Source organism: Egretta garzetta, unplaced genomic scaffold (genome assembly GCF_000687185.1).
Source record: "Egretta garzetta isolate BGI_Z169 unplaced genomic scaffold, ASM68718v1 scaffold87, whole genome shotgun sequence".
In the NCBI taxonomy this organism is placed as follows: Eukaryota; Metazoa; Chordata; class Aves; order Pelecaniformes; family Ardeidae; genus Egretta; species Egretta garzetta.
In genome coordinates, this window is record NW_009260286.1 from 2,913,518 (window position 1) to 2,925,247 (window position 11,730).

The window sequence follows — 11,730 nt, forward strand, 5'->3', positions numbered from 1 at the left end:
GTGCAGCATCTGAGCCTTACATTCTTTTTGTCGGTGGTTATTATATTAACCATTTCTGCACACCTGGTGATTAATAACAGATTATGTAGCAGGAGCAAATACTTTCCAAAGCCTTCCCCGCTCAAAAGTCAATGTGAGCCTCCAGTGACTGCTGCTTCTGCCGTTAAAGCAGAGCGAGCCATCGGGTTATTTCTGCAGAAGCATCACTTTCTGGTGGTGTACGAGCAATATTTTCTTCAGTGGCTCAGAGTCTTGCTGGTTTATGACTTCGGTAGAGAGATCTGACCATGCCTGCAAGGTGTCATGGGCAGGGACGATCTGTCCCTCAAGAGCCAAGGTACAGGACTGACAAAGCCTGGCTGTAATTAATGAATTCATCTACTTGGGGTCTCTTCTGAAAAAAAAAATCTTTAAAATGGCTCCTACTCCTTTCTGTCGGTCAGTGTCTGCCTTTTCAGGTCCTGCCTGCTTTTCTCTCCCGTTTTGTCTCTCGGAGCAGAACGTCCGTCGGCATTAGGAGCAAGCGGCGCGGTGTCGCAGCTCTCCGGGCCCTCAGCGGAAGCGCCGGTGCCATCTCGGGAGGGGGCGCCTGAGGTGCCGGGACCCGTAACCAACATTTCTTGTGCGTAATCAAAACTGCCTAATTTCAAAAATACTGAGCTTCTCTCGTTGGCATCACAGGAGTTGAGAGCTCTGAAAATCAAGTCACTTTTCTGAATACTGGCTGTAAGTGGCATCCAGTTTGTAAGCGTGGTGTTATATCCTCAGCGCTGTCGTTTACCAGGCCCTGTGACAAGTAGTATTACCCGCCCAAACTTCAAACCATGGCTGACAAATGTCTTTCAACTCTTTCAGGAGAAGGCATTAATAAAAAAAAAATAGCGTGTTTTTTTCTTGGCTTGATCTGATGTATACTTCAGTGTTTTTATAAAGAAATCATTTAAACATTTTACGAAAATCTTCTGCCGGTGTGGTTGAAACTATTAAATTGTGCCGTGATAAACAACAGCTTGTTGTAAATTTAATTGTCTTTTTTGTACTCTGTTCTCATTTTCATTGAAACTAAAAAACTTCCAACTGTTTCTGCGAATCCAAAACCATGTTGACATAAACCACTATCCCATGAAGACTCAAAGGTACTCAGTTGTCACCTTGTCATCTTGTGTTAAATAGATTAAAAGCTGGATGGAAAGCCCGGGTGTGCAGGAAGGTATATGTTCTTTATGTAGGTAGTTTGGAGGAAGCCTTTAACATAACAGGAGTGTGGCCAGCAGGTCGAGGGAGGTTCTCCTCCCCCTCTACTCTGCCCTGGTGAGACCCCACCTGGAGTACTGTGTCCAGTTCTGGGCTCCCCAGTTCAAAAAAGATGAGGAACTCCTAGAAAGAGTCCAGAGGAGAGCAACTAGGATGATAAAGGGGCTGGAGCATCTCTCCTACAAGGAAAGGCTGAGAGAGTTGGGCTTGTTCAGCCTGAAGAAGAGAAGACTGAGAGGGGACCTTATCAACACATACAAATATCTTAAGGGTGGAAGTCAAGAGGATGGAGCCAGACTCTTCTCAGTGGTGCCCAGGGACAGGACAAGGGGTAATGGGCACAAACTGAAGCACAAGAGGTTTCAGTTGAGTATGAGGAAAAACTTCTTTACTTTGAGGGTGACAGAGCACTGGAACAGGCTGTCCAAGGGGGTTGGGGAGTCTCCTTCTCTGGAGATATTCAAAGCCCGCCTGGATGAAGTCCTGTGTAACCTGCTCCAGGAGAGCCTGCTTTAGCAGGGGGGTTGGACTAGATGATCTCCTGAGGTCCCTTCCAACCCTTGCGATTCTGTGATTCTGTGATTTATATGAAGCAATGATCACATGAAATAAATCGTACACATGTAAGGATCCTGCCTAAACAAAGCTCTTTGGTCAATGCCCTGCTTTCAGGCAATGGGCATTTAATATTCTTTGCCTTGAGGGCGCACTTTTCCTATGAAATAAGTCATTTCTCTTCCTTCTGTCTTGTAAAATTTACTGTGCAGGTCATACCTACCTGAAGTTGATGGACTGATAGCTCCAGACACCCAAATATATAAACAGTGACAAAAGTGGAACTCCAAAAGTCCCCACGCTTGCCTGCTGTGGTGTGTGCTGAAGGAATAAAGGGCAGAACATACTGGGCTTCTAGGCCAGTTTGTTCTCTGGACACATGCTCAGGCCATGCCCTGTTCATTTTTTCAGCAATATATATATATATGTATACCACTGGCCTAGGGACTAGGAGCTGCCTTGGCACCCACATTGAATTATGTGAAGAGCCTGCAGATAGCGTTAGCTTTTTGTTGTTAACAAGACCTAAAACTTGCAACAAGCGGCATCATATTATAGTCCCTTGAACCGTTCAGGTTTTGAGCCCTATACAATTTAAAGAGTTAAAAATTAATGATGAAAATAGAAGCAGCTGCCTGGTGACTAACCCGAAGAGCAGCTATGCCTTACACAGTGAACTTTAATGCATGCGTCATCCTGAGTGTTGAAATCTTGTCGTTTAATCGTATGTTAAATAAATAACTGTTAAATAAGTTAAATGACAGTTTTACAAATGCTGTTTATTGTCACAACAATCAACAGTGACAATCCCAGTATGACGTAAGAAAACATGAGCTGTTTTTATCAGGTTGCCTGAAGCCCAGCATGGGTAGGCGATACAACCCACAGCTCTCAGCGACTCATGGGCACGGGGTGTGTTTGCCTTTGGGAGATTTACTGGCCAACTTTCAGATATCCCCAGATGTGCTCAGGTCTCTGTGACTGGTGTTTCTAGTTGCCCAGTTCTCTGCCTTCCCATGTGCTTAACCGATAAAAATCACTGGACTTTGAATTGGGGGCAATATAAACCAGGTGAATCTGGATTTCTCTCTCTAGTAATGTGTAATATTTTTTTGTATTTTGCCTGATTTTTATCACAAGAAACTTCTGTCGTTAAGTTTGAGAAGGGTATCCATAAATAAAGGGGTCATTAACCTTTACACATTACTTAATGGTATGTACTGTGGTACACATAGGTGTGACAACACCTGGCACTTATGATAGGCAATGTCCTCCATCTTCAGAATGACTGGTCTTATAATAATTCTAAAAGTCGTAGCTTAAATATAATTCTGTGCCGCCTACTTGATTTCAGCTAGTGTAAATCGCTTATAGATAAGATTCTGGCATTTGAAAAGTAAAAAAATTATTAACTGATGTTGAGCATTTGAATCTCATTAATTTCCTTCATTTTATCTGTGTATTTCTACTTCACTTACTTCAAGACACAAATATGACGTACTTTTTTATGAACGAGTGTGTCATTGTAATAAAATGTTGAATCTGTTGTATCCACAGTTGTATTGCAAAGACGTTGAACTACATCTCTAAGCAATTCTGCAGGCAAATGCACATTTCAAAATCCTGTCTCTGGAAACTAGCAGTAAACTAAGAAATAGTTGATGTGTGTTTGAAAAATATGAATTTTACATTTATTTACTACTGTCTGCAAAAGTTTAAAGGAAGAAAGACATTAAATAAGATTATCCTCCACCTTGCCACCATCTCTGTAATTTGTGTTTCATTAAACAGGAGTGCACGGGCTGTTGTAACAGATTTTTTGGTTTGTCCTCTTTCTTCCAAGGTTTAGCAACTTCCCCCAGTGGTTAGTACAGCACTCCAAGCAACTAATCCTGTATCTATAAACTGTAACGTCAAAGGATTAATGTGTGCCTGGGAACGCAGGTCAAATCTGCTTTAGATCACAACAGTTTGAGTTCAGCTCCTAGCTGAAAAATCACGAAACTACCATATAATTTAGTACAAGTCTTGCATTCCTATACTTCAGCTGCTGGTTGCCTTCAATAAAAAGAGGCCCGGGATTGATTTCCCTGAGAATGTATTTTTCTTTGTCTAAAACCAAAGCAGTATCAGCTGGGAAGTAGAAGGTTTTCTTAAAATAGTTCTGTATTCAATGTAAATAGCACTTTCAAAGTCTGCTTTTAAAATATTGTAGAAAGTACACTATGGCAAGTTACTGATCTTTCCTGGATTTCTTCTTGTTTGCTGGGTACAGTGCCCAGATCTTGTAAGCATCTCCCGGCGGCGTGCCCTGCCTTCCGCTGGACGGCTGCTGAGGCCAGCGCCAGTGCACGCAGATGCAGCGGCGTACGTTAGCTGAGTCTCATCTGAGAGTAAAGACAATTATTTTAGAATATTTTTTACAAGAATATTAATCTACTTTGCGCAATATATAGAATATGTGCAGTAAGCAGACGTACATAACCACATCTGTTTTATTTACATTGAGTCACCATCAAAGCAGGGTGATTTATACCTAATCATCTGCAAATGTAATATCCAGAATCTGCCTTATTTTGCCTTCTTGATGCTTCTATTAGGTACTGTAGTTGTGTGTCTTTGAGGGTTTTTCCTATATGAATTCTTGTGTATGATTTTACTTCCTGGAAAAAGTGGCAGGTATCCTTTTAGAATATTTCTTTGATCTTAACATCGAAATATATTTGAGAGTAGGTGTATTAATTCACTTTTGGTTAACGTGGGTGGGGGTTTTAATCAATTTCATTCTATTTTAAGGCTACGGGGTATTCTATTTTCACATCATAAAATAATTGCCAGCTTTAGGATATGTCTTACTTTGTTATAACATATAAGAAGCAGCACCGTGCACCACTGTGCACATCTCAGTGAAGGGGCCGTGTGCTTCGACTCTTGTTCTCACCAAGTTTACCGATGGTGAACTGCAAACTGAAACCCCCCGGTGCTGTCGAACTGCAAAGTTACCATCACAGCGGCTGACTTTTTATTTTTAAATTTGCTTTTTTTGGTTTACTTAAAGACAGTAGTTTACCAGATGAAAGGAAAAGCAGTGTACTTTTGCTGACATAAAAAACCCGCCTGGCCTGCGGTGACGGTTCCTGCCTGCTGCCCTCTGGTGGGGTCACCCTCCTCCCAGAGCCAGGGGCTCCGCTCGCACTCCTCGGCACTGGTTTCCAAACCGATAGAGCTGAGCGTTTCATAACCACCTTCTTGTTTGCTTCGGTTTTTAAAAAATTTAACCTGGGCACACCACAAAGCCTGCCTGTGTGTCTGAGGTGTGAGGCACCTGGAAACCCAACTTCATTTCAAGCGGAGACTCGTTTAAAAATGAAGTCTCCTAGGCTGCGATGGGGTGCTGTAGGACTTGCTGACAGTCATTTTCTCATGGCCTGACAGGTTCTTCGTTCTGTGTTGCTGTTTCCGACGATAGAGCGTATGGCTCAGTCCCCTCAAGGAAAGCTCATGACCCCTTTGCTGTGCAAACTTCGTTACATTCTGTACATGCCCGTCTACCTGCTGTCCTTCCTACCGGAGGGAGTCAAAGCCTCCCTGGTGCGGTTTGCTCTGCGAGGAATGAAGACCTGTGATGAATCTTCCATAACAACCTCCGTAAATCTCTTCAGCGTGGACTGCATTGGTGAGCACGTTTTGGTTTTGTTTTAATTTTTTTTGTTACACCAACTTTTATATTGGTCTTATTTAGTAAATGTTGATATAGTTTTGTGGGCAAAAGCTTAATACTAAAGCATGAATAAGTTTTGAAGGACAAGTCTAATCTTTTCTCAGATTAAGACCATAGGTACAGGAAAATCTCAAAAGAGTCAATTTTGAAAAAAAGTCTTAAAGGGAAAATAAAAAATAATATATTTCCCCACAGAATACGTATATATATTTCTTAGGAAAACTCTGACCTGTACTACTCAGTATCTCATGTGATTAAAACACTGTTTTACAACCTACTTTATGTTATTTATGTCTGCTTACTTTTTGCATTTCATTCATACTGGATGGTGAAAATAAATAGGGAATTGGTTTCACAATGGGTTCTTTGCATCTGCTTTTTTTAAAGCTATGGTTTAACCAGCTGTATAGATTTTGTCATCTGAATTGGAATATTGGTAGATTCAGAAAAGGGCCTTCAGTCTACAAAGACACATAGAAGTTACTTTATGCACAGAAGAATTTCAGCGCTTTCTTGGGCATACGGAGAAAGGTAGATTAACGTTCCTCCAGTGCATATTCTTATGCATGTTTTGCACATTCTAGCAAGAGAAACAGCTTTAAAAAAGGAATAATTTCAGATAAATTATGTTAAGTTTAGAATGAAAACCAAAATATGGATTGTGCTATACTCCAGGTATTTTGTTAAGTTAGCAGTTGAAATCAATTTGGAATAGAATTGACGTGCCAATGCAGTAATAATAGCAAGAAGGAAGTTTTGATTGCATTAATAGTAGTAAAAACACATTCCTACATTTCCAGTTGTGCTCTGTCTTCTATCAGTTAAATTTTACCTTCTAATCGTCCAAACAGATGTGCCAGAGTAACTGTGATTGCAGCGAGGTCCTACGCCTTTCGCAGATATCTGTGGTCGTGTCGGTCTGTGTTGGAGGCTCGCTGTAGGGCTGTATGGAGACCGAAAGCAGGATGGGCAGTGAGGGTTCTTACTGCCAAACCTAGACAGCCCCGCTTATGCTGTACAACCCTGGCGTAATGACAGTCGCTCCGTTGCAGTACCCTGACAAAATCAGGTTCCATTTCCGATAGGAGTCCTATGTTTTGTTGCTTGAGTTCCTATTAATTTATGGCAGTTTTATGGTGACCGAGGAGAAAGCAAGCATGCAGTCATACCTACACTAGGCTTTCAGGCTTCTTCCTTTGATGATTTGGTCTCAGAGAAAGGTATGTGAAGGTCTGTGGGGTCACATCTCCACAAGCCAGGAATCCTTCTCTGGTCTCCAAAGATAAACTTTTACCTCTCAAAACAGGTTATCCACAGCCAGGGTTGTATTGGAAATGGTCCTTGGCCTGCATTAACCTCCAAAAAAGCATGGCCAGGCATTGTTTGTGAGTGCTGTTTGGCCCAGGTCACAGCAGGAGTTACTTAACAGAACGGATTTTGTGTGCTGCTGTTGGAGCCTGACTCTCCGAGCTCTTCAGTCCCCAGGTGAATGAGCCCGGTTGATGTCTGCCTGTCAGCCTGGTGCAATTTTCTGTGTGCACCAGTGTCTGATCTGTGTCCAAGCTGTAAGGTAAACTGAGGCAAGAAACCAGACTGAAGGCTCTTTACTCATAGGATGTGATCTCTGCCTATGTTCAGTTTATTGACTGAATTCATTATACCAGAATGAAAACCCCTCTGAGCCAATGTCTTGTAAAACTTGCATAAATAGTCCCTGTTGATGCAACTAGTTCCTTTGGGCTTGTGATATCATCTCTCTCGAGCAGAATTCCCCTTTGGGATCTTCTTTGGAAACTGATGATATTTTACAGCCCAGTGACTCAGGACCACATGTGTGGATTAATAATCTTAGGGCTTTCCGGATATTGCCTGTTAACCTTCTCCTGTATTGTTTGCGGACAATAGAAAAATGTTACCATTCAGCAAAATTTTGCTAAACCTAGCCCAGCAACCGGGTCTGGCTTATGGGACTGCTCATCTGTGAGTTACCGAAGCCTCTGAATTTGTGGTAAATGTTTTTCTGATTGATTCCTTGTCCCTTAACAAACTGCTAGATATGGTTCAGAAACGTTCAGCAAATGAAGTTGTTTCTCCTCTCCAGGAAGGTTGCATGTCAACTCATTAAAAATACACATATTGCCTTTGGCATGTACATCTGTTGCATTACTGTAATTGTAATAAAAGCTGTGATTAAGGGCAGAAAAGATGGTAAAAGTTTCCTTAAAACTAATACGTCCGTTAAAACAAACCAACCTGCCAGGGATTTGTTGCCACATCCAAAGCTTAGTCACAACAATGTTTTCTCTCCTCTGAAAGGAAATGAGATTTGAAAACTTAATTATAGTGGAACTCTAAAACTGAGTGCTGCTCCCCTTGACACCGAGAGTGAAAAGCTCCATTCAGTGGCAGCAGAATCAGGCCCTTGGCTGAAAGAGTCAGTGAAGGAAGAATTATATTACCTGTCTGTCCCGCTGTTTCAAATTATGTTTGTTCCTGCTTATTATCCAAACTCATCTTTCTGTTGTCCTGACTTAATGGTTGATGATCCGTAGAAGCCCCAGTCACGCAGCAGAAGGCATTGCGATGGCACCGTGCAGAAGGGTCACGAAATAGAACGTCGTGTCCCAACAGGGCAGAAATAACACAGAAATAGCACAGAAAGAGGAGAGACAGCAGGGGCTGTAAAGAAAATGGATTGCAAGGAAGGGTATGAATGAATAAAAGATCTATTAGAAATAAGGAAAGGGGTCTGAAGGCAGTTTGCCTACCTGGATTAAATTTCTAGCAAAGATATCTTAGGGCAGAAAAAGCATTACAATGAAAAAACTAGCATTTGTGTACTTGTATTTATAAACCTAGGAGGTGAATAGACAGAAGAATTGGACATTAGTGACCTTGAGTTATCTGAAACATTGTCGCTCTGTTTATTCAGGCTAGCAAAACAAGGATACCCCTATCTAGCACGGTGGTGGTTGTTCCACAAATCATGCACAGTCCTGCAACGCTGGAATACTTTGGCACTCCGGCGCGTTGGAAATTTGTAAACATTTCTTCGGTGACAGATGCCAGTAGCAGACTTACAGTGACAGTAAACCGCTCTGTCTATGCTGGACAGGATTTATTGTCCAGCCGTTTGACTGGCAAACTTCCTCCATTTGTTTCTGTACAATTTCCACAAAAGCACAGACATTACATAATGGGGAAACACCGCAAGGCTTTTTCGCGAGGCGGGCTGGCAGGTCAGAGGTTAACGTCTGGATGACAGTGAAGATACAGATAAGCACAATAGCAAGAAAAACCTCCCAACTGGCCCAAACGCAGGGCGTCCTTTGTGATCTTGAACCTGTGACTTCCCTGGAGGAATCTCCCTGTTTGTTTAACCTCTGCGGGGAGCAGGGGGAGCCCGGAGATCTGGGGCGCGGGGAGGTCTGCTTCGTGCAATCCGGGCAGGTTGGGAAGGAGGGGACTCAGAAACCTGAAACGAGGGTTTCACGCGGGTTCAGGCTGGAGACAGTAGATTTCCAGTTTAAGCATCCAAGAGATGTTGTGAGAAGGCAAGGAACTAAGATTAAACTTCAGAGTCTGGATTCAGATTTTATCTTGTTCCAAGTAGGAAGACATTCAGATTTCATGTGGAGCGTTTACATTTCATAGAATCATAGAATCATAGAATGTTTAGGGTTGGAAGGGACCACTAGTGGTCATCTAGTCCAACCCCCCTGCAGTGAGCAAGGACACTGCTAACTAGATCAGGTTGCTCAGAGCCCCATCCAACCTGGCCTTGAACGTTCCCAGGGATGGGGCCTCCACTACCTCTCTGGGCAACCTGTTCCAGTGTTTTACCACCCTCATTGTAAAAAATTTCTTCCTTACCTCTAGCCTGAACCTACCCTGTTCTAGTTTAAAACCATTTCCCCTTGTCCTAACACAGCTGGCCCTACTAAAAAGACGTTCCCTCATTTTACAGAGAAAAAAAAGGGCTAAGGCATTTTCAGACACTCCATAGGACTGCATAGGAAGCAAGGGTCCCGACCCAGGTATTGCGGCTTGTCTCGCTGTCTCTCTGCTGGCTGTGCCGAGTGACAAAATTACATCCCTGAAGGGCCGCGGAGTAAAAAGCTTTCTCATAGGATAAAATTTGCAGAACTGTCAAATAGCATCTGGGAGATAAATTTGTATCAAAAGCCGGTGGAACATAGGCTTCCAGTTGCTATGAAAATGGAACATAAGCTATTACATTGACTAAGTTATTTTAAAATTTTATCTCCAAGGAGCCAAGTGGAAAATTTCATTCTGAGTTTGAATTATCCCAGCCTTGGGAGTTGTCATGTCTTTTCTATTCCAGTTCTCTCTTCTTAATCAGAGAGATTTTAAATATGACATTATAGGTGGCCTTCCTCTGACCACTGCGGATATCTCCAAATAGTTGGCTTCTAAAGCAGGACAGGTGAATCGCACCCTACAGATGACTGTTTCTCTTTACTGACCTCAGAGGGACCCTCTCTCTACTAGATACCCAAAATTAGAGGAGATAAATCCCACTCTTATCTACTGGCTGCTCATTTTGCTGCAGACATCAGAAAACACCGTGATCTGAGTTGTCCCTGCAGCCTTCACCCTTGCTGCCAGGACAGTCAGCTACCCCGTGCTGTGGCTACATTCGAATTTGCAGCTGCTGGTTTCTAGTGAGAGTCCTGTTGTTTGTTTCCTACCTTCTTTGAAAATCCATTTTACACCTCCACCTCCATTTTCTGACAAGTAAAATGGGAAATTTTTGGAGAGCTCTTTTTCTGTGACTAAAATGCTGTAGAAACACCTATCTAACTGAAAGACTTGGGTAAGGACTGTGCGTGGTGTTGTATTCGTGGCACTCAGTAGCTCTTCCATCCGTTCTGCTCCTTTTTTCAGAGTTAAAAAACAGTGTTTAAAATATTAGGTAAGCACTTGATAAACAAATTCACCTGAAATGGTGAAATAAGAGGGCTTTGCCCCCCTAAAGAGTATTTTAAAAAGCTATATAACCACATAGGTAAAATTTAGTTTACTTTTCTTTCTTTGTTTTCAAATTAAAATGGTGTTCTTTTTTTGCATTGAAATTAAAATTTAGCTCCTAAACATAACAGGAGATATGATGAGTACATCTAAATTCAGCACAGAAAGCAGAGCTCTTTTGATTTGGTCATATGGAACTGGAAGTCTCCACTGAGACAGGCAAGGCCAAGCGGGAGTTGTGCGTTATTCTCATCTAGGTTTTATTATTTCGCACACTGTACTAGCACATTTTAAAAAGGATCTGACGTTCAAAACAAGCTATGAGCTATTGCCCAGCATCACGTAGCTGATTAGTAGCAAAACCATGCATAGACCTACATCCCAGGGCAACAGTTTATCTACAGAACCTGCTTAACCATTAGTTTAACTTTTTTTTATATATATATACACACACACACACACACATATGTTAGTCATGAGCAGCTTCCACAACCCACCTTGGCTAGACAGGCTGACAATCTGTTTAAAAATGCAGTGCATTTCTGAGTAGAGACAGAAAGTGATACCACAAAGGATTTCAGGGGCACCTTGCAATCTCACAACTATGTTTTTCATAGTGGGTACGAGAATAAAAACTTTCCCTCCCCCCTGCCACTGGATAACCATGCAGATCTTGGAATGTAGACCAGTACATTTTCAAGTTGATTTTCCAGGCTGACTGAAATCAAAGCCCTGGTAGTAAAAAGTGATTGCTTCATTTCTTCTGATGAATTTTAGATAACTTCTGGCTATAAAGCAGAAATCACTTCAAGGATATTTTTCTACTTTTCTAATTAAATATGTATAGAATTTCAGACATGATGTATAGCTAGACAGAATTTCATGGTGACTAAATTATAGCTACGTCAACTAAATAATGTTAAATCTGAACAGTGTAGTGCGGTACATCGCAGGTGGGCAAAAAGGATGGAGCTCAGCAGGTCTCCTCTCTTCTCCCTGTGTGCATCCTTTGATACCCAGCAGGGCAGAAAGAGGGCAAAATGATACCGCAGGTATCGCTAGCGTCTGACTAATTAGGATTCAAGAGAAGTCGTCTTTTCCTGACATCAGGTAACTCTACGGCTGTCTCTTAAAAGATGTTTTCTGCCTGTATCTGAATTGGCTGCTGCCGGGTATTGCCCAGGGGCGGCAGGCTGCCTTAGGTAGCC

At 42.2% G+C, this 11,730-nt stretch overlaps 1 protein-coding gene across 1 annotated transcript in view; it reads left to right on the forward strand.

Annotated features, from left to right (window-relative positions):
* LDAH (lipid droplet associated hydrolase) overlaps window positions 1-11,730 on the forward strand; it is a 130,465-nt gene that overhangs the window by 84,415 nt on the left and 34,320 nt on the right. The window contains exon 5 of the mRNA XM_009642527.2: window positions 5,245-5,485. Within this exon, the coding sequence (XP_009640822.1) occupies window positions 5,245-5,485 (241 nt within the window). The remainder of the gene's footprint in view (window positions 1-5,244; window positions 5,486-11,730) is intronic.